Consider the following 23,873-nt stretch of genomic DNA (forward strand, 5'->3'; position numbering starts at 1 on the left):
GCTTAAAGTGACATATGGGTGGTGCCAGTCGCCGTGGACCCCTGTGAATTACCTTGTTCCCTGGCACTTAATCTTAATTTTATTACAGAATAATCACTGCTGATTTGCGATTACCTCTATATGCTGTTCTGATGCCAGTATAAGGACCTATGTGCCTGTTTCAACTGTCGTGACATCCCTATGCCCTGAGCCCCTTTGGGAGGGCCTTCTCTGTCGCTGGCCCTGTGATCACCTGCCGAGTGACGACCACTCCTGTGGGAACGCCTGTATGCTATCACCTGCTGTAACATAGATTCATCCTGCCGAGCGGCACCCATCACAGTATAAGGGCCCTTATACTTCTACCCCTGAGCCTATCATCGCCAGAATCTTCGCCGCGGCTCCCTGGTAGCCAGTGGCGAAGCAGCGGAGTGTTTTCTGCCAGGTGTTATACGAGGCCTTGCCGCGTGCGCCTTTCCTTTTGAGAAGCTGAGTAAGGTATCACATTTTATAACTGTAACTGACACAGTTTGACACTGTGCTTTGACAGTAGCCTTATTGTGTACTTGAAACGGTATCCTTGTGAGTGTGCACAGACCTTAGCAGAACTGGTTACAAAGTTACAGCAATACTTAAGAGGGTAGCGATGTTTGCCATAAGATGCCTTGGAGTTACCAAGTCTATTCCCATAAGTAATATGCTTAGTATTAAAAAAAAGTATAAAAAATGGTATTCTAAGTATAACACTGCTTTACTAACCCCGCTTGGACAATGTTTATTGGGAGACATCTAGACGCTCTCGCTGACCCCTGAAAGTCCTGGCCGGGAGAGAGGTGCTCGGCTGAGCCTGGAGCGGTGTCTGCTCCTGCCGCAAGTGTTGCGACCCTTCAGACGTGGCCCGGCTTGGAGCGTTGGACCTGCTTCTGGCGACCACACCTGGATTGCTGTGCCCAGTTCTGGGGTCTGTGAAGGAGTGTGGTGCTTAGTCCAGAGGCCTTGTCTGTCTCCAAATCAGGGAAGCTGTGCTTGGACTACAGTGCCCAGTTTTGAAGACTACAACTGGAGTATCGGGCCCAATGCTGAAGCCCTCACTGGTGTTCTGCTCAGTACTGAAGGCGAAAGCTTTTTTTGGGGGGTGGGGGCAGAATTGTCATGAATGTAGTGCCCTGCATTGCAAGCTAAATATGGAATATTGTGCCCAGATCCTGGAGGCTGCAGCTAGAACAATGTGCTGAATTTTTCAGACTACATCTGGACTAATGTGCCTTGTTTGGAAGCAACATCTGGTGCACTGTGGAAAGGGAACTGGCCTGCAAGATTAGAACGCAGTGTCCGTTCCAGAATGTGGAATTGAGGAAGTGCAACGCGAAAGAGGCTAGGCGGCCACAGATGCGGTCTCTAGATGCTTTGGCGGGCCTGGTGTTCATCGCCTTGTAGACCATGCCGGCTTTGTTGACTATGATGAGTGTTTGTAGCTGGATGCAGGGCTGTTCTCAGGGTACCAGGAGTCATCTGTCACTTTGGCAGCAATGGTCACAGATGTTCATTTAGGAACGATGCTCTTCAGTGGTGCCGGATGGGGACGGGCCATCATGGCTTTGATGCTTTTGAGGTGGGCCAAGATTATGGAGCAAAGGACTTCACTTTGCGTGACTGGGTCAGTTGGTGACTTAGTCGTCCTTTTGTGATGTATGTATGAGGAGTATTTTTTCATTTCTGGAGGCCGCATCAGAAAAGGGTTTTTTGCCCGGTCTGTCATCACATTGGTGGTATAAAGATGAGTCTAGCGACCTCATCTGGAGCTCTGCTACCATTCCTGGAGCTCGTATCTTGAGTACTGTACCAATCGCTGAAGGGCACAGGAGGAGGCTTGGGCACAGCACAGAAGCCACCACGAAGAGACTGGTCTCCAGTTCTGAAGCCACCACTCGAGAATGAGACAGACCAGAGACAACCTAGAGATGGGCAGCACATGTATTGAATGGGTTGATGCCACCAGGGTGCTGACAGCTGTGTGTGTGTGTGTGTGTGTGTGTGTGTGTGTGTGTGTGTGTGTGTGTGTGTGTGTGTGTGTGTGTGTGTGTGTCTAATTTGACAGTTTCTTTACACGGGCTGAAGTCCGATACATTTCCACCCCTCAACGTTTCACTTCTTTCAGCCTTTTTTGTTATTTGCATATCCTTCAAAATTATGCAAGAGATTGCTAGTTTACTTTATGGGGTGGTTTTTTAACAATTTTAAATTAGTAATTGTTCTTTTTTTTTTTTGTACTGTGTACAGTTGAATTAAAGCTCTAATTCATTTCCATGTCTTGCCTTCGAACAAGACTTCTAGTGATACTTTAAAATCTTAATTTTCAATTGTTACTCTTTTTCCCAATTGAACAATCTTTTTGTTTTCTCAGGACACTTTTTTTTATCGTTTCCCAAGAATAACGACATTTGTGTTTCTAAAGCTACATATGTTTCAAAAATGAAATTCAATTTAGGATGGTCCTTCGGGGGGTGGCTCAAGGCGGTACACATTGTTGGGTCACCAGAGGGCATTGTCCAGCATATCAGAGACCCATCTTGAGAAAAACTAACCTTGCCAAAGCTTCCTTTGTCAGTGCTTGTTTTGCCTTGTCATTGTTTTTGGACAACATTGCTGAATCTGCTGTGGTATCATCGATTTGAAAGAGAAAAAAAAAATAAACAAAAAAAAAACATTGGCTAAAATCAAAAAAAATGTGGGCCCTAAAAAGAACACATTGCAATAGCAGTCGCTGGCACTTAAGTCCTCTGATTTGTGTGCGGATGTGTTTGCTGTGAAATAGAATGATGTCACAGTCAAGTTATCCAATGGTGGAAGAGAGCTCGCGCATTGCTCCATGCTGTTTCCTGTGGTGGGTGGAAGAACGTGTGAATAACAAACCAATAGATAGAGAGCTGGCTGAAAGTGCCTTAAAATAAGTATGTTATACCTGTAATTTTAGTAAAATCAAAAGGTCTTTGCTAAAGCCAGTCCTTACAAACATGAGCCCAGCCAGTAGATCTCGCATTTAAAATTCTAGTGCCGAGCTGTTGGCTTTGCCAATGTTTGTAAAATGTTTTAAAAAATGGAAAAGAAAAAAAAAATCAAAGTATTGTAGGAAAAGCAACCTTATTTATGGTAACCCAAAACTCTACATTGAAGTAGGTGCTTCCGTGTTTATACAAAGCATGGTTTATTTCTGAAATAGTTTTCACTTTGGAAACTGAACAGAATTTAAAAGGAATAATGAATTGTCTGAATGCCGGACAAGGTCTAATTTACTTACAGCAAAATTCACCCACTTGGTTCTCTCTTGGAGAACAGGGCAACAATGGGCGGGCTTGCAGAAGTGTCATAGGAAGTACACCTTCTGCCTCAGCACCGCTTAGACCATCTTCTGAGTGAATGCAGAAGATGGCCCTTTCCCCCAGCACCTTACATTCCTTTCTGTGCCATAGTTTGTGCATTCATGCAATATGTGGAATGCAGGAGATGAAAACAAAACCACCTTTAAAGTCTGCTCAACAGCCCCACATCGGCATAAATAGTCCTCATGCAGGCTGGGAGGGGTGTGGAGCAGCAAAGCGTGTGGGCCGGGGGTATGGGGCGGGCTCCTCTTTGAAGGGAATGAAGCAGCACACTAGGGAGAGAGCTAGAAAACACATGCGCTCTCATGGAGTGCTGAATTGAAATGTGAGCGTGGAAAGATACGAGTCAGCCAATCAAAAGGACCGTAAAGAGACTATGCTTCAGGGGAGAGACAAACGCAGGAGGAAGGCAAGCCATCAAATGAGAAACAAGCATGTGAGGACAAAGTAGGCTGACCAGGAATCCCGGATTTGCCCGGACACTCCCGGTTTTTCACCAGCTGTCCTGCAGATTTCAGGAAACTTAGCTCCTGTCCCGGTTTTTAGAGAGGGTCGACTGAAAACGGCAGGAGGTGCGTTTTTATGTTTTACAAAGCAGGGATAGTTATCAGGTGTTTCATGAAAGCAATTTAACAGGCAAGCTACTGGGTTAAAAAAATTACATTTTGTATATGTTCAAACTGCCTGTTCTATTATTCTCTGCTGAGGAGCCTGGTCATTCTGTCTGCTCGCTTGAAGTAAAATTGTAGTCCTTCTATTTTCATGAAATGTCCCGGTTTTTGGCTTTAAAATTCTGGTCACCCTACGACAAAGCCAACCCGTGATCATTTGAAGTTCACAATAGGTCTTTCGCAACCAGACATCTTCTGCTGTCAGTTGGGCAAGATCTAACAAGCATTGGCATAGCCAATAGGTCTCGCCTTTGGGACCTTATAAGTGTTTAGCCATGCAACAGTTGCATAACTAAATACTTATAAGGTCCCCAAAAGCGAGACCTATTGGCTATGCCAAGCGGCCCTGCGGCCGCGAAAGTGATCGCGATCAAACATCAAAGCGGCTGCGAAAGTGAGAGTACTCGCGTCGAGCGCGGCGCGCGTGGCCGTGCACATGACACTGTAGGTCTAGGCTGGCCTGGTAGCACTTTTTGGAGCCCTCTCAAAAAGTCTCGCAAGACCAGCGCATGCGCTGGGTCAGGCGAGACCTAAAAAGGAGGCTACCCTGCAGCAGGACCCTGGTGAATAGAGGCTACTTTGGTTGAGATGTCCCTGAAGGCGGTGGCTTGAAACTGCTGAACTTCCAACCCAAGAAAACAGGAAATTGAGCGGTCATAGGCCCGTGTGCAGACTTCAGAAGCGCCATCTTGTGGTAATGTTTACCGTGTTGAACTTGTGCCAATATTACCGATGCTCAGAGAGGAGTCACCCCCGCCTTGCCATCCCTTGGTGTTTGTTAGATCCGAAGCGCTACTGTGCTCTTTAAAGCAAAGTTTACAAATGATGTAATCTGTGGGCGGGGTTTGCTGGAGCTCACACTCGATGTCATCTGTCTTCTTTTATTGCTGTTTGGTGTGGGAGGGATGCCGTATCTGTTGGAGGTCAAAGGTCAAAGAGCCCTCTCACCCATTTGACCCCTGCTTTTAAGAGGGGTGCATCTGGGGTAAAAGGGAGGTGGTGTTTCTTGAGCAGATTGAGGGAAGTGAACAGTGCCGGGGGTAAAGGTTACACACTAAAGAAGCGGCAGCGCTGGGAATGGAATACATCCTTGGAAGGAGACAGCCTGTGTCAAAACACAGAGGGCGAGGATGGGCGCCATCTTTAAAACTCAAGGGGAGGGAGAAGGGCAATCAGTGTCTTGGGATGTGTGGCTCTGGCTCGCTAGCTCTGTCTTGGGGTCCGTGGCTCTGGCTCGGCTCGCCAGCTCCCGTGGGACAAGGGGTGACCCAGACCCTCCTGTGTGGCTGAAGCCTTGCTTGGAGAGCCCGCCTGCAGTAATACATGTGAATCACCTGTAGTTATTGAAGACGGACAGACATACATTCAGAAGGACCAGGGTAAAGCTCGCTCCGTACTAAGCTTCCCCCTCCCTGATCCCACCCCTCCCCCTCCCCCATTGGTCGGGAGTCCTCGGTGCTTCATCAGGGCTCTTTGTTATTTAATGTCATTTCCTGTGTGTCCGAGATCCCCATTGTTACTTCCTGCCAAATTGCAAGTATCCGCGCTCGTACTCCGGAGGTGCGGGAAGAAGTCCCTTCTCCATGGCGCATACAGGGGTTTTTATTTTTGGGTGTGATTTTACTAAATTATATGTATAATATAGTTAGCTATAGGGGTTTAAGCAAGCCCCTGCTCCATTGGTCTGTTAATCTGTCATTGACAATTGTCTTCTGCCCTCTACAGCATACCGCCCACTTCAACCATTTGGTGATTTCACTGTGAGTGGCGGCATTCTGCCCTTTGGCAAGCAGCCCATCCATACCAGTGTAGTGCCAGGGACTGCTATGGCACCCAAAAAATGTTTGCTTTTAGATATCTTTACTTATTTTAAGACTGACGAGAAAGTCCAGCATCTTCCCCAAAAACAACGTTTTGTAAAAAAAAATCTTGACAATCAAATCGGTCATTATCAAAGCCTAAAAGCTGACCGACCATGCAAGCCGCTTGGGGTTGCTAATGCTTGTTTAACTGTCTAGGTAGCCACCTAGAGTATTTTGAGACGCGGAATATGGAGGCGCAACAAATCATGAACCTCATAACAGAAGGTGGACTACGGTAAAGGAGAATCGCAGTGAATCCGGTCTTTATTCCATACCACAACAATTGTCCTGTCCAGATGGATTTCTACGTCACACTGTTGACTGATAACTCGGGGAACCTTCTTTGGGTACTTCAGACTTGCCTAGATTTTAAACATTCACCTAAATCACAGTATGGAAGAGGTGTGGAGAGGTGTGGCTCACTGGTTAGAGGCGGCAGACCCGTATGCAGAGAATCGGCCAGGGACCAGGGTTCAATTCCCGACGCGGTCGTGGACCAGGGTCAAAACGGACTCCATAATTCTCGCCTCGGTACCTACTCTAACCAGGAACACACTCGGCAACTCTGGGCATTAAGCTTGCCTCATCTCTACAACGGCCCCCCACAGACGCTGGGGATGCCTGGTTTCACCTTGGAGATACCCAGAAAGGGACCATCTCACAGGGATAGCCAGGACGGGTTCCCCAGCGGTCTACAGCGCCGGACGCCCGTTGCTGGGGCAGCTGTGCGCTTTACAAGTCTACAAAATTTACATTTTTTACATTTATCCTGCGGTAGGGAGACACATTTCGACTATCACATCTGAGTACCTTACTGGTGCCCCTGTGATGGTATACGTGCTTCTGCACCCCAGCAGGGGGCACTGAACACAGGCGGAAGGATTGGCTGGTATCCCCATTGCGTAAGTCTCTGGGTGACGTAAGCTGCCATTTCTTCTCTTGGTGTGATGGGGAGTCTGCCTGGAGGGTGAGAAGGTGTGTAGTTCCAGCCGGACGCAGGGGTCGGAGGTGACGTGATGTCATCTGTTTGCCTTACCCAGCAGACCTTGTGGGGGTTATTGCCACATATCCCTTCCCCTGTAACGTGTCCGATGTTAGGCCTGTGTGGGGTGTCGCCGCGGGGGAAATGTGGGGCTCTCTGTATAGTGTGCCGCTGCTCGGGTCACGTGGGGCTGCGATGCAGTATTTGTGTTTCTCCTCCTAATTCCCGTTGTATTTTACTTCGCCCTGTTGTAAAGCGCTCTGACGCCTGTGGGTAAAGTGCGCGCTATATAAAAAGGCATAAATAAATGCGCTTGTGACCCTTCACTGCTTTGGCGGAAGTAAACATGGCCCCGGTCCCCTGGGATTTTATGGTGCTTCTGTCTTTCATCACCCCGAGGGAGAGGCGGGGAGGTGCAGCGCCTGCCCGGGGTGATGTAGCGCCTGCCCGGTCGTTAAGCGGCCTCCGACCCGTGGGGGAGGGGTGACTGCAGTCACTGTGGGAAAGCAGGCAGCCCCGGGTCTGCACTTCCTGTAGGCTGCTGTGAAGGGTTGATTACATCAGACTTCTCATCTCCTCTGCCTACTCTTTCATTCCACTTCATCCTCTTTCCCAACCACCTTCACTCTTGCGCTTTCTTCACTCATCACGGCTTTCCTTTCTTACATAAAGTTTACGTGCTTCCTTCCTTGTTCCTTCACACTTGTTGTTTTTGTTTTTATTTGTTTCCTGCCTTTCGGGTTTTCTCCCCTCCCTTTCTTACTTTACTGACTTCTCCCCTCCTCCTTCGCCATGTCCCGCACATTCCTCAACCCCGCTTGTTCCTGGTGGCATCGGATAAACTGTTATGCAGCACCGCCACCTTGTGTTTAGACGAGGTATGGCAGATACTGTTTTTTCTGCAGAGCTCTCTATTCAGTGTCGGTATCAGATTGGCCAGGCTACAGTAAGCATTGAAGGAGCCCCGCTTTGACTGCCTACCTGCCCGCGGTCCTGGCTGCTTTGACCCCGAGTGCAGAGGTGCACCCATTGAGGCGGGGAGGTGCAAAGGGCGTGTTGCAATGCAGGAGCCTGAAAGGTCGTGCCATGTACCAGGTTTAAGGATCCTGAGCCGAAGCATGCGGGTGCCGGGTAGTTTTACGTAATACACCCCTGGAATGTGGGGCGTTCTGCTGAATACAAGGATGGTACTCTGGGACAACAACGTCAGTTCTGCTCCAACATTACACTTTTGTCTTCCTGTGTCTCCCTTTCGTAACTTAGAACTTTTTGCTCTCATTGGATAAACTGTTATAATATCGTTAGGACCCTTCTACCTCAGGGATTACTGGTTATTAAAGGCCCTCGTCTGCAGCCTGCAACTATACTGCAATTTCAGGGCCTTTAACAACTGTTATAGTTCTTGTTAACAGATAAAAATATAGTAACTGGTGATATTATGGCAGCCCAGGCTTTGAGACGTGCTCTCTGTCAACGGAGGACGTCTGGAGGTAATCTTTAGACGCTCAAGTGATAAAAGAAGTTCAGTAAAAGTAACTCCCGATAGCCTAAAAAAGTCGAGTCTGTGTCTCCCATACGTGTTGTTGCCTTGGTGACCTGATGGTTAAACACATCCCTGCCGAGGCTATTCTATAACGCCACTGAAGGATATTACCCCTCGGGGTAGGTTATTCCCAGTGGCGATGGCGCCGAGTATAGAGCTAGATTTTCTTTTGGAGTCCTGGTCCTCAAACTGTTGGGCAGGTACTTCCGAGGGCCACAAGGACATTTCCAGAGGGCGCAAAGTTGTGGTAGGACAGGACGGAAACCGTTTCAGCAAGGTCACGAAAGCATTCTGAAAGCTAAGACAAATTTTCAGATTCACTTCGAAGTTTGATTTTAAAAAGCAAAATTGAACTCCTTGAAATGTTAAGAGGGTTAGCATGAAAAATAAAAAGTATCATTGATCATCGGTTTTATGTAAAAAAAAAAAATGAAATATACACTGAGCACCCCGCCTCAAAATACCTTAGTCATTTTTGCTACTTAATCTATTGTATAAAACTAAAAATACATTATTATCAGCAAACACGGGAGGTGGGGGGTTGGGAAACATCAAGAGGCTTAATTTGTGGCTTTTTCCTTCAAAATGCCCATCCTGATCTCACTTGAAATGTGCGCCTCCCTTGAAATGTGCGCCTCCCTTGAAATGTGCGCCTCCCTTGAAATGCATTAAATCTCATATGCGTAAATCTCACGTGCTTAAGAAGATAGTTAGAAAACGGAAACTGAATCTCCACTTTAGTCTACATATTTTTCTGTTGAGGAAACCCTTTCATCCTTTTTGTTTGCTCTTAGTATGTAAAAAGAACAATTGATGGACATGAATGCAGAACAATGTCATACATTCACCCCGGTACAGAGATATCCATCGTTTTTTTGCTCTCCATGCCATTCCAGTATGAACCCAGCCATATTCAAATCAGTCTTTACCCTGCGCCCAATAGGGACAGTCCAGCCCGAACTGCCAGGCCAGGTCCTCCCTGGACTGGAAACAAGCATCCTAGGACCGGTTTCAGGGTTTCACCCCTCATCAGCCAGGATAGCTTGACTCAAGCGGCATGGAGAGTACGGAACCCACTGGTATTTACTCAGGGCCACATCCCAGTCCAAGCTTCACCCAACTGAATAGCCCTAATCAGGGCATAACCGTTCTTAGTTCGCTTGAATTCCAGTTCAGGGAGGACCTGGCTTGGCGGTTTGGGATGGACTGTACCTATTGGAGCAGGGTCAAGACTGATTTGCATATGGCTGGTTCTGATCTGAGATGGCGTGATGGGCAAAAGAACAACGTGTTGGAATGCAACCCTGAGACGAATTCCAGTGGTTAAATTGATTGAAAGTATCTTCCCATCGGCATTTGTTTTGTGTTTCATAGGTTTACCTGGAATTAAAGTCTTATCACATGGAAGTGTTAATTCTCTGCAGTGATGTCTTTCATTGGATGCTATCACCTTGTAATCTCTTTACAATGTTTTTTCCTTTTCTGTTTCTATAGGTGGCAAGACTTCGGCTGATTTGAATTCACAGGGTAAGATAAAGTTTATTCCTTTGCATTACTGTCTGCAGATGCCTTTTATTTAGAATGCATTTTATCTAGAACATTCCATTTGCTCATAACCTATTCACAGATTATGGTCTTTTGCTCACAAGTGTTGACTTTGAACTCAAACATGTTTAGTTACTTTTGTTTGTTGTGGGATTAATAGCTTCCCTTGGGATAAGACATCAAATAGTCAGTAGCGAGGAGCGCGACCTCACCCTTCCATGAAGAATGGTTCTTCTTTTCGTTAAGAGCCTTTGGCTAGGAACACTCACGCCTTGAATATGGGCAGTGGGGCAAGACCCAGAACTCAGTTCTTTAGCTGACAGCTGGGAGTGATCGCCGCTGAAGGTTTGGGAAACAGGAGAATCTTCTGCACACTGGGGAATATTCTGAGTAAGAAGTGTTTAAGCCTTCCAACATTGTCGCCACTAGGTTTTCTGATATTTGGAGTCCCAAAGCTAGGAGGCAAAAGACTGCCTTGCAGGAATGTTCTAGAACAATCCAGTTACACCGATCATAATCTGCTCAAGCACTAGTAAAAGCAAGCTACTGCCCTAATACACAGTGAGCAATTATGTGGTGAATACTAGCAAGATTTCCAAGGTCACGGTGGTTGATTTGACAACATGCTCCATCTGTTGAACATGCCCATTGCTTTCCATTGGTTGGCTTTCCTGTCTCTCATTTGCTTGCTTCTTATTAGTGTCCCAGCTTATCAGTCTTGTGTTTGTCCCGGCCATGGAGCATTGCCTCTTTACCATTTCTTTGGTTGGTTAGTATATCTGCTTCCACTGCTCGGTTTTCAAGCACTAACTTTTTCTTTCGTGGTAAGCTCTTCTCAAGACTGCATGTGTTTTTGAGCTGTCTCCCTCGTGCACTTCTCTCCCCCAGCACTCAAGTTGCTCTGTCACCTCAGTGCTTCTCCAAATTACTTCCCCGTGCCTTCCGTGTTGTTTCCTCCACAGACTCCCTCCTTCTCTCTCCCTCTCCCCATTGTTGTTTCCTACAACCCCCTGTTTGCTTTCCCGTTTCTCCCACCTTCCCCAGTCTTGCTGTGCCCCGTGTTGCTTCTGTGTTCAGTCCTTACCCGTGTTGCTACTGCCATTCCGTGGCTTCTATTCCTCACACTCACTTAAAAAAAAAAAGCTTTAGCGTGTATTTTGTTTTTAGTTACTGAATTGCGGGGAGGCACATCTATAGTGTGCATGCCTCTCATTGCTCAGCAACCTTAAAACCAATAAGTCACATAGGCGAAATCTATTGGCTTTGCCAATGCTTGTTAGACATAGGCAGTCTCTGCTTCAAGGATCGCCTACCCACGGAAAGCCACAGCTGATCACAAAACAATCGGTGTGGAATTAGCTTCACAAGCTGCCTTGTTTCACAGCTTTCGATGGAGGCAGCCTTCGTGAAGTGTTTTGGGGTGCCTTTCCTGGGGAAACAGAATAAATAAAAATGAAGGCATCTGGGAATCTGTGTAAAACATGGCAGGCAGTCCAAGGGAGTGTTGTGCCCCAAAGTCTGGAATGCCCGTTTCCCCAAATCAGAGCTGGACCAAACTATCTCTGATTCAGGAAACGTCTTAAAACTGAACTCGGGTCTCTAAATGCAGTGTCTCCCATGTGTGATCGCTGAACTCAAACTGACCATTTCTATCTCATTCTGTTGGACTCTAGTCACCCACCCTCAGCTTTTTAAAAGGTTGTTTCTGCTACACCTGACGTCTGTCCAAAGCATTATAAAAAATAAAGGAGGACACTCGTCGCTTTACAAGCGCTGATAAATAACTTTTTTTTTATCGCTTGAAGTATGCACAAAGCGCACCGGAATACTGTAGGAAAAAAACCCATAAAATTACTTTGCTAAACAATTTTACAATGCATTTGGAAGAAATGACCAACCCTGCTACGCCCTGCGTTTGAGAGTGTAACGTCCGCAGTAAAAGGAGCAACACCAGCCCCATTCCAGATTGTTACTGAGTTGCTGCTAAATGTGTGGCAAGGCCTTAAAAAAAAAAAAAAAAAATCTTGCAAGTCAGGAGGTTCTTTACTCCAAAGCACACTGGTGCCTCTTGGTACTTGCTGTGTTTGTCTCCAGATGCAGGCTCTGAAGGGCAGTCTTTGGTGACTGTTTGCCTTCTGTCAATGCTCCAGCAGTATCTTAGAACCTGTGGCGCGGCGCGTGAACACTCTTCACCCAAGATAATAAATACATTCACAAGAATATGGCTCTGTAGTGTATACCGTGTCGCGGGCTCCCTGACCCTCGACCCACCCTTGGCAGCATGGTACTCTTGCTGCGAGTGGAGTTCTCCGTAGTCTGCCCTGGGGTATTTGTGGGATGGTGGCGCGGCGGCCTAAGCCATCGATTCTGGGCACCTTTATTTGACCCTTGGTAACTGATCCAAGTTTTCCTCCTTTAGAGGTTCATAAAATTACCATTAAGTTGAGTAACAATAAACCTCTGTTACCTGTAATTGCGTAAAGACACCATCTTGTGGGTGGATGCCGTGTTTCCCAAATAAACATTTTTAGCGTTATGTTATAGTATGAACAGAGCCTGCTGCGCTAGTTGAGGTGCACACCTCATGCAGTGGAAACGTGTCCAGGCGCCCCTGCTCGCTCGCAACAACGTAACCTTCTGTTAAATGAAAGTGGAAAAAATCAATATCTAACAGTCGAGTGGTCCGTCCTTCCTGTAGTTCATGGCTGAAGCGGTTGTCTCCTCCAGTAGGTTATAGGGAAGCTCTGCCTTGAGTGGCGTTTCCATTCGTAGACATCCTATGCATGAAGTAGGTTCAAATGGCCCCCCACGCATGACATCGTTGTCCACGTCTGACATCTGACACACCATCCCTGAAGTCACAAATGTGTGCTGTCAGATTGTGCAGCAAGAAGCTGACTTGTGATGTTTTTGGGCTGGCCTGCAGTCCGTTGGATAGATCATAGAGTCGAGCACCTGCTGCAGAATCACTACGTCAAAATTGCTGCTACGATGAAGACCATCCACTCGGAGGCTCCATCCGACCCTTGCTCTCACCACACATTCACCAAAGGATGCCAGTGAAGCACTAACACCCATCCTCAACGCCTCCACCGACCCAGCCACATTCACAAGAAACATGCAACCCTTATGACCCTCAAGAAACCATCTGCTGACCCAGCCATGCTCTCCAACTACAGACCCATCTCCCTCCTACCATACCCGACCAAAATCTTAGAGAAACTAGTCAACCGATGTCTCACCGACCACCAACAACCACCAGCGCCTCAAAGCCATGCAGTCTGGATTCCGGCCCAACCACAGTACAGACACAACACTCCTCGCCATCACAGACTACATTGGCATGATCCTTGACAGAGTAGACATGGCAGCTCTCATTCTCCTGGACTTCTGCATTATTTGATAGTCTCAAACCACATCCTTATCAGACGCCCGCATGAAGTTGGCATCCAAGGACCCGCTTTCCACCATATTAACGGATATTACACAAATTGTTAGCCTGGCACCTTACTCCTCTGAAGTCGGCAAACTAATTTGCAGACTGCCTCATGGTTCATCACTCACCCTCTCCATCTTCAACGCATACATGATCCTTCTGGCCTACGTCATGTGCCCACACAACATCAACTCCTACTCTCCCTCTCAAACATGAGAAAGAAGTTCACGACGGGCAACTCATGCTGCTGCATTTTTAGTAACTTTTGAACTGTTTGAGCTATAACCAAATTTTGTTTTGTTACAATGTGCAGATTATGCAGCAGATGATGGATTATGCGGCTAATCTATAATTATGCGAAAATCGGCTGGTCGCACAATCGCATACTTCCACTGGCCCTGCTTATAATACTGCCGGAGAATGTGCCACATAATTTGCCGCTAGTGCACAGTAATTTTAATAACCTTCCTTCATGATTAAGATATTCTTGTCCGTAAGCCTCGTGGCCCTAACAATGGAAAAGTTCTGCAGAGGGAAATGAGGGCTGTCATTATGAAGCTGAAACAATATTTCATATTGAAAAGTTACATATTTTTAATATTTCACGCTTTCCTATGAAATAAGTATTTATACTCATGCATTTTGTTAAAAAGGACCCACGTGCAATAAATACACACACATTTTCAGTAGATATTCTCCAAGCCATATAGTATTTTTAGAAAAAAATACCAAATGGGTCATATAATGACATCTTAGGGTTTTGGTGACAAATCAAAACGCCTTCACCCTTGTGATTACATTGCATATCACGATGATATTAATTTTACCATGAAGCATGGCTGAGACACAAATACATGCATGATTTTTTAAATAATTATTTATAGAATGTAAAGGACAGCCAGCTCACTGAAGGTGCTATATTTGGGAAGCTGGCTATTTGATGTTGGGGAGTTATTGACACAACCCTGCATGCTCAGCAGAGGCTCAGGAATGCCAGGCTGTTGTAATCGAGTGTCAAACGTGTTCCCAACAAGGAGCTCTGAGCCTTGAGGGGACTTTGGCTGACTTCAGCCTTTTGATCTGTTTGACCTTTCTAATTAACTAAGTTATCTGTGAAGAAACGTTTATATTAACGCCAGCAGAATGCAGATGGGCACGGATGAGCCTGTGTGTTTGCGAGGTGTTACTTCACCCCAGTAAGGCCTGTCGGACACTAGAGTGGAAATCGACACATCTGCAGCAAGCTTAAGTAACGCTTCGTCACACGCTGCATTTAAAGGACATTTAATATTTAAATGCATGTGTTCAGACAGCACTCGGAAGCATTGCATGAGGATACATATTCCACTGAAGAACGTTTCCCAGTGTTTTGTGGTGTGTACAGTAAGTTCAACCAGTGAAGAACCAATGTATAGACTGACACATCGCAGAGAGGGAGCGGAAATACAAAGCCCCGCCTTGCCCCCAGCTACAGCCTCACTGGAGCCTTGGCGTGCCTGCGGAAGATTGCCTTAGCTCATTACTGCAATTATTTTGCTTTGATGTGTCAGCCGAAAAAAAGAAATCTGTAGAAATGTTGAAAATTAAACCAGGAAAGAGCCAGTGGACAATAAAAAATGAAAGTTTGAGCTGATGTCGTTGCATTTTTATTTGAAACACCAATAGCTCTAACTTTCAGTAATGCAAGACCTATTGCATCGGGGAGGCGGGAGGGGGAGGGGTTAAGATGCAAAGCGGAAGGGTGTTGGGAGATGAAGGACTGAACAGGTGCCCTCCGAAAACAACACAGTCCTGACAAAAAAAGCACTCCAAGCTTGTCGTGCCACACTTAAAGGATTTGGTGAGCCGCGCTGTAAGAAAGTTGTGCAGCCATAATCGGCGCTGCATTAAAAATTTTGTTTAAAAAAACGAAAGGATTTGGCTGAGTTGCGCTATAAGGCAGTCGCGCGGCTGCCATTATTGAAACTTCAGCGTGCATGCTAGTGTGCTTCAAAAAGAAAATAGTGCTCATGAATGGTAAATAACATATCCTGATTAACACCACATGTAACGGGGGCAGTCCTTGTGGCAGGGTGCAACAGAAGAAAATACGGTACATAGGAGGGACTATTAAAGAGATTAACCAAAGAAACAAAGGCATTTGGAAAAGACAGTCAAAGGAGCCCATTGAAAACATAAGTGGAGCTTAATGCCCATATCCTGAATACAGCATGTCTTGAAGAGACAGCGCAAGTGCTGCCTAGGCACAACCTAAAAACTGACACTCACACCCTAGTCACCAGCAAGTTGTACTATAGGACACCTCTATACCAGGATCACCAAGCAACTCAAAAGAAAACTACAAACCATGCTGAACTCGACAGCCAGACTCCTCTTCAACCTCCCAAACAGAACTCACATCACACCATACCTCCGGGAACTACACTGGCTCCCGATACAAAAACGCTCTCAATTCAAGCTCCTCACACACACGCGCACACACACACACATTCAATGCACTACACTATTCAGGCCTTACCTACCTAAACAGTCACAATAACCACCCAGACACCTTCACTCTACAGGATTTCTACTCTCTCACATCCAACGCAAACACAGAACCAGATCAGGAGGACGGGCCTTCTCTGACTGCGCTTCAGACGCAAGGACTCAGAAGCTGGAGACCTGGCTTTTCAATTAACCAACCTACCGTAGGCAGGGCTAGGCGCACACACCAGCTCCTCAAGAGGGTACCCTCACGGGTGATAGTCCTTTACAAACACGCATAACCTAATCTGTGTCTAACTCAAGGTTGCTGGTTCAAATCCACCTCCTGCACCCCTCCTGACGCACTTGGAATTCTAGCTGGTGTGTGAATAGGGACTGTGTAAGCTCAATGAGAAAAGATAAACTTTTTACACTGCAATGAAATCTGTAATTCGCTGAATATCCTACTCCTGTTATCAGCTACTTGTGAAATCCTGTAAAGCGCTCAATAACCCTTTGTGGTTAAGCAGCACGGTATTATGAATTATTGAATAAATACGTAAGTATAAAATCCCAGCAGTGCATGTTCAGACTTTCTAACTCTTCCATGGTCAGCCGGATCACACTTTTTATGAGAATAGCGTCAGTTATCAGCAGTTCAGTGATTTAGTTCTGCACAAAATATCAATTCATGAATGGGCAGCTTTACTGTGCTTTGATGTTGGTTGTTTGCGGGGTCAGCCATCTTTTCGAACAAAGGCAGAACTGTAAATCCCTCCAGCCCATGACATCAGCGGCCCTTCAAGCATTACCAGACATTCCAAGTGGGCCCTTCTCTCTGGTACAGCTACGGTATTGTGTGGTGGACTTTGGCGGTGGGCGGGGTGGCTTTGGAATGTCCCAACCAACGTTCTGACAAAGGAGACCATTTTATTTGTGGTCTAGACCAAGGTCAAGTGCTGGGCATGAGAGGGTCTTGAATGCTGGGCCACAAGCCATGGGCATGAAGCTGTGTTGCTATGAGGCGTCCTCAGCACTCTTGACTGTGGTAGCCACCAGTCACAGATCCAACTGTCTTGCACACACCTGGGTGGTGTTTGTTGGTCCGGGTGCTTCTCCCACTGTTACTTGTGTGTTTAAAGCAGCAGGCGTCCATGAACCGGAGGAGCTCTGTCAGTGGGGCGCCCTGTACCCCAGCTCAGTTTGACAAACCCACAGCTGTGCTGTGTCAAACATGTTTCTAATTTATCTCCTTGGTATTTCATCATGGTTGAGTCCTTGGCGCATTGCCCCTTGCTAATCCGGCACTATTGGGTGTTCACACCTACTTATGACCGTAGAAGGATCGTAAAATACTGCACTGTAATATAAACTTACACAGAACTACAAACAAATCTTTTTTTGTCTGTGTAGTAATTGTCTTAAGTGTGTGTATGTATAATCATTTAAAAAAAAAAAAAGTGAATTGAATTAGAAACCTCGCCCGGATGCAAGCCTAGTCATCGTAGGACGTGGTATGCCACCTCCCTACATAGTTGAGCAATCCTTTTTTTTTTTTTTTTTTTTTTTAAACCTTCTCATACGTTCATTTGTCTGTTAAACTCCATTTTGGAACAGCCTATAATAAGAGGCCATCGCAAGGAAAACAAAGGTGTTAATTCTAGGCATGGGCGGTAAATTCTGTTCCGCTTGCGGAATTTGGGTAACTTCGCGTTATGCGGAGAACACGGAATCGCCCAAAATTCGGCGGCTTCGCGGAATTTTGTTTGTTCGCGCTTTCAAAATGCGTGTTTGCAAGATATTTCCCCCTCTAGCACGCACACAGCGTACGCGAACAGGAAAAAAGCATCGTGAACAGGCGGAACAAGCAATTCTGCGTGTTCGCGGAACTCTGCGTGCTTGCGGGGATTTTTACCGTTTCGCAGAGCTTTGCCGAGCGAGACTATGCAAATTCCGCCCAACTCTACTCAATACTATAAAAATCGCTTTTGGTGCATTAGAACTTTTTCATTTAAAAAGTACTGACACCATGACAAGGGAGCAAATAAAATCAAGTTTACACCTCGTGGTCTCCCCAGAATATGTTGTGGCAACAATAATACAAGGATACTAGTTTAACAGGCTAGTGTAGGGTTCTCCATTATGAACTGTAGTGTGCTGGAGGCCAGCAGAGTGTTTACCTATACAACCTGTGCAGGGCCCCAGCATTGTACTCGCATATAAACTATACTCACTATGCAAAAGGCCAGCATTACACTTGTATACATAAAATAAACTGCATGTTCCAGAGGCCAGCGTTAAACATGTATATGTAAACTGTACTAACTGTGCAGAAAACTAGCATGGCACTCAACTACACTGAATTAGCAATGTACTCACTTCAGTAAAGTGTACTAGCTGTGTAAGAGGCCAGCATTATACTGCTGTACATAAAGTATACTAAGTGTGCAAGATGCCAGCGTTACTCTTGTGTATAGAAAGTAAGAGCTGTGCAAGAGGCTGGCGTTGTACTCACTTAGATAAATTGTACAAACTGTGAACAAGGCCAGCATTATACTGGTATACATAAAGTAAACTAACTATGTATACCTCTTTAATGCAGACCTCTTGCACAATGTAAACTAACTGTGCAAGAGGCCAGCATTGCACTCACATAAGTAAACTAATTATGCAAGAGGCCAGCATTGCACTCCCATAAGAAAACTAATTATGCAAGAGGCCAGATTGCACTCACTTATGTAAACTAATTGTGCGAGAGGTCAGCATTACACTTGTTTCCATAAAGTAAACCAACTGTGAGTTGTATTCCTATATATAAAGGAAACTAACTGCAAGAGGCCAGCATTTCACTCACTTATGTAATCTAATTCGACAAGAGGCCAGCATTGCACCACTTTGTATAAACAATTGTAACTGTGCAAGAAGCCAACATTGCTCTCGCTCACATAAACTAACTTTGCAAGACGGTTAATTTTCACTGCTTTGCAGAAAGTAAATTTTCACCAGAGTACCTTTGCACTCGCTCATATAAACTCTGCTAACTTTGCAAGAGTTCCTTTGCACTGGTTTACATAAACGAAACTAACTGCAAGAGGTCAGCATTGCAATTCATTTACGAAAACGAACGGTTGCACTCATTTACATAAAGTAATTTTACTGTTCATTGCACTTATCTCCACTATAGAAGCTGTGTTATTGCAGTGTTTTCATGCCATGTGCTTTTTATTTTCAGTGTGCCCACAGCCCTCCGAGCCCGAGAACGGGGGCTTCCTGTGCCACCCTTCCCCCTGCAAGGTGTCGCTGACCACAGGCAGCGTCATTGAGTACTTCTGCGACGAGGGCTACATGCTGAAGGGCGACTACAAGTACCTGACCTGCAAGGATGGTGGCGAGTGGAATCAGCCCATGCAGGTCAGCTGCCGGCTCAGTCCAGGTGAGTGTCCTGTGACGCGTCTCACGGTTTACCTAGTGTGCCCCCTGAAGGTGGGAGAGGAGGAAGCAGAGCAGTGTCTCACCTTTTGACGCCCTGATGGAAGGTATTCGAGTGGAGGGATGGTGTTTAATTCTGAACTAAAGCATTCAGCAGTCTCATTCCGTACTCGTTGTACAGGTTGTATCCTTGACTCCTGGCGCACTGCGCCTCTAGGGCAGTAGGAAGGTTTACATACCGGTACCTTCGAGTGGCCGAACATTCCCTGCTTGTGGTGGTGCATATTACAGAATAAGGATAAAGAAAGTGCTGTCTGCACTGGAGGCCTACTTGACTTCACAAAGTTAGACTGAGTTGGGAACGACCTATAGAAATAAAATACATACTTCTGCGCAGAAAATACCTCGGGTCGTCGAGCCTGCTTGTCGAGCACAAAATGGAACTCCAGTTTTGCACAGTCACAGTATGCCAGTGCTGCACATGGAGGCTCCTCTTCATGCTGCCCCTCTAGATGCCCCTCCTCTTTGGCTCATCCATGTCTATGCCTCAATGTGCATGTTCCCACTGTATTTTCTGCCTGAGTGTCTGCTGTTGTCTGTGTGTGAATTTACTCTACCTGACCATTGGAGTGTGTATGTGTGTGTGTGTGTGTGTGTGTGTGTGTGTGTGTGTGTGTGTGTGTGTGTGTGTTGGAGAGGTGATTAACAGCTAGTTGTCTGTGAGTTCTTGCTTACTGGGTCGCGGATGTTGTTGTGTATGGACGCTTACCTGCCACACATGTCTGTGTGAGAGATTGCAGCGATCCTTCCTTCATGCTTGCCTCTTATACTTTTCGGCGACAGATAAAGACAACCACTCGAGCATGAGTGTTCCCACTTTGTCCATCGTGGCCTCCACTGCCAGCTCTGTGGCCCTGATCCTCCTCCTGGTCGTACTCTTCGTTCTTCTACAGCCGAAACTCAAGTCTTTCCACCACAGCAGGTGAGTCACCAAAGTGTTGTTAATCCTTGTCCACCTCCGTGGTTAGTATAGTCTGAGACCTCACCGGATTAGGTGCCCAGCCACAGCTGGTAACAGATAGATGTTGCTAACTAGTAGCATTAATAGTAGTAGGAAATAGCGGTTGTCGGAAATTGGGCGAGGTCAGGAGAAGTTGTTCCTCCTGGGTAAAGCAGATCCGGTGGGCGCAGAGGGCATGATATGGAGCACACGTGGTGAGTTGAGGGCATCCTTCCTCTGGTGTAAAGGTACTGGTAGGGAGGCACGCAACAGTAGTACAGAGGGCTCACTGCTGAGCTGGCCTAAGTTAGAGGGGGCAGGCATATGAAACTTTAGAATAAGTTGATCTCTACCACCTGATCCCATTCAAGGTTAATCAACTCACAGGAACTGACACAACCCCGCCCACCCTCACCAGTGGGCTCCAACTAGGACCAATCCCACTCTCCTCCCTCCTAGTATTTTTGAACAGGTCTGGTCACTTCTTACTCCTGGGCCGCCATTGGGTAAGCACAGGTACTGCAGATATTGATAAAGGGTGATGCGCTATTGTTCTACTTACCAGCTTTCCCCGCTACCAGACAGATGCTGATAGATTGTTAGACCATGCTTGGTGAGCCTGGGTGTGCTTTGCATGTAGACGTAAGTCTGACTTACTCGGTGGTCCCACTCTAATGACATCGGAGGAGACACATTGTGGGAAATAAATCTCTGCTCTCGACTTGTGAAACCTCCTTCACCCAACACTGTTCGTTAATATCTGACAAGAGAAGTTTGGTGCAGATACATGCTTTTCTCTTCCCCTCACTGCAGGTGCACCTACTTAATTCACACTACTTCTTTCTCCTCTTTCCACTTTTCATTAGTTCCCTTCCTTTTAATTTTTATATTAGCCTTTGTACTGTTTCTCTTTAGAGCTTCCACATTTTTAATATAGTGTGTCCCTCTAAGATGCGCCTGCTGAGACATCCCCTCGGCCTCTGCTCTACTATAGCAAGACTGAAAGTGCTCACACAAATAAAACGCAGACACTACTCCTCACCTTCCAGGCAGCAAGCTGTTTTCATTTATTTTTTATTTTTATTTTTTAACCATTTTACTTGGGCCAGTCAAGCCATCTACCTCTCTTGTCAAACACTCTCATCACACTTCAGATGCAGTGACCCACTAACCACAATTGGTTGCATAGGGGTTTTTCACTACTCGCTATCCGCGCACAGGTAGAAGTGTGAGCACAAACTTTTGGGTCCAGCACACACAGACTAATGGAGGGAACACTGCTCATAGGTGTCAATTTGAGATCATATGCCAACGTTTATCCAGTTAAATACACTCGGTGACCTTTAAATGTCCAGGAGCTATTCATATGTTGATGGGCTCTTTAGCATACACCGTACAGCCTGCACTTTGTATCCCGTGAAAGGAACAGAAGTTATTTTCACATGTATATTAACATAATTTTCTTTACATGTGTTTGTTTTAATAAAAGCCAATAAGGAAATGCTGAACAAAATTAGAACTGTATGCAGCATGCTTACTTAATCTGTCATTTGCAGGTGCTGTTTAAGATTTTCTAATTACTAACAATTAGAGGGGCGATGAAAATCTGTCTGGCTTGTTCGCGTCTAAAGAAAACGCCATTGGTCTTTTATCTTGTGTATTTTATTTGAACTGAACATAGCATGCAGCATAATTTATTGGTTCAAGGTTTTTGCAACAGAATGGGTAGAATTATTCTTAAAGAGGGGCATGCAAGTTGCATACTTTTCATAAAGATTAATTTTACATGACCCGCAGACTTGGTGACTTTGACCGTACCGTCCAGGCTGAACAGGGAGGTTGGGAGCAATTCCCAAATATATTGTGGCATACCTCATTAGAATATCACAGGCATCTAATGTCATACATCACTGAGGAGCAGTGAAACAAGTTGTAGCTAGGCATTGTGTGTGTTTGTTTGTCGTCAGTCTTTCCCTGCAACCACAGCTTACAATAAATCCTAGAATGCCAGCGTGTTCAGAAACCAGAGTTGCCTTCAGGTATCAGGCACTCTGACAGTTTGTTTGGCAACAGAACTTTAAGCTGCGGAAGACCTGGAAGATCTGAGCTAGTAACTGCACTGAGGTTTATTGGGCTTCTTGTAAGAACTGGATGCACACAGCAAATTGTTAAAATGGGAGACTCTGGTGTTTTCAGTCATTGCAGAATTGTGCTCCAAAAGGGTAAACCAAGAACTAAGAAGCATGGGTACCCAAAGTAGTCCAAAAAGTAATTTAGAGTTTTGGGATATTGGCAAACTATTCTAATGTTAACTCGTGATGTATTAATGCCAGCACAAGTTCTACTTTTTGTCCGCACAACTAAACAGAGTTAAAAAAGAAGGAAATACTTCCCTTCTGAGGACTACCACCCGATTGCAGTTCTCCTACGACGTCCTTTCTGTACACTGTTCTTAAAAAATGTAATCCTTATTTGAATTGTTGTTGTATCATGCAACAGTATAAAGCAGTCCTTCCTTTTGGAGACTAGCTGATAAATTATTCCTCCTTTCATCTGTATATAAATGTGTTAATACAGCTAGGACTGATAGCTTATTAAGGCAAATCTCCTCGTTTTTGTACTAAAATCTAATCGCTTTTCTACCATTCATATATTTCATGTTGGAGCAGTCATGGGAGTGAACGCCCTGTGGTGCTTACCAGTGCTAAAGATGTAACCTTTATGAACTGTATTTTTTCTTTTAACAAAAATAGGCGTGACCAAGGTGTGCCAGGGGACCCAGTGTCCATCGTAGTGAATGGCGTTCAGGTGGCCCTCCCGTCCTACGAAGAAGCAGTCTACGGCAGTGCTGGTAACTGCATCCCGCCATCAGATTCCCGGGTGCAAATTGTTATGTCAGAAGGGCCTGGGCAGGCCAGTCCTCGAGAAGCTCGGCGGGAACCTGCTTCCTACAGCAGCGGGGAAGATGAGGTACCCGGACACTCAGGTCTGTGTGAAGCCAGCGGCTCCCGGCACTCAGAGACTGTTCTAGTGCACCAAGCCACAACCTCCTCATGGGTCGCTGGCGTTGGCAGCCGGCCCGTGCATGCAGTTGCTGCGAACTCAGAAAATGCAGATTTGCATAGCCTTTCATCTCTCACATCCTCTGAGGACTACACAGATGGTGAGTTCCTTAATCAGTTATTTGCTGCTGTCGAGGTCTTAAACACTAGACTGTGCATGGTAGCTTCCTATTTATGCACGACAGTCCTATCAGGTGGCCATGTTGGGTGTAGGTTTAATCTGTTTCACAAGTATAGCTCATTGCAATGTCTCAAGGTGCTTGTGTCCTAGCCTCTCACTTTAGGTATGAGCGCTTCTTGACTCCATGGTTTCACTCTGTGTGTAATGCTAAAAAAATGCTTAGCGCCATCTTACTACTCATCACGATGCATAGTATCTGTATCTTTTTCAGTCACCAGATCTGATTACAGCACCCTGAGTTAATGTCAAATCCCTAGATACTTGCTGGTTGTGCTATTATAGATGGAGACCAAGCATATGCATAAATGGTACAGTCCAGTTACAACTGCTAGGCCAC

At 45.9% G+C, this 23,873-nt stretch overlaps 1 protein-coding gene across 2 annotated transcripts in view; it reads left to right on the forward strand.

Annotated features, from left to right (window-relative positions):
• SUSD6 (sushi domain containing 6) overlaps positions 1 to 23,873 on the forward strand; it is a 159,453-nt gene that overhangs the window by 125,356 nt on the left and 10,224 nt on the right. For both annotated transcript variants that reach the window (XM_085627308.1, XM_085627307.1), the window contains exons 3-6: positions 9,912 to 9,944; positions 19,097 to 19,297; positions 20,137 to 20,275; positions 23,047 to 23,456. In XM_085627308.1, coding sequence (XP_085483434.1) covers positions 9,912 to 9,944; positions 19,097 to 19,297; positions 20,137 to 20,275; positions 23,047 to 23,456 — 783 coding nt within the window. The remainder of the gene's footprint in view (positions 1 to 9,911; positions 9,945 to 19,096; positions 19,298 to 20,136; positions 20,276 to 23,046; positions 23,457 to 23,873) is intronic.

Source organism: Triturus cristatus, chromosome 9 (assembly GCF_964204655.1).
Source record: "Triturus cristatus chromosome 9, aTriCri1.1, whole genome shotgun sequence".
NCBI lineage: Eukaryota > Metazoa > Chordata > Amphibia > Caudata > Salamandridae > Triturus > Triturus cristatus.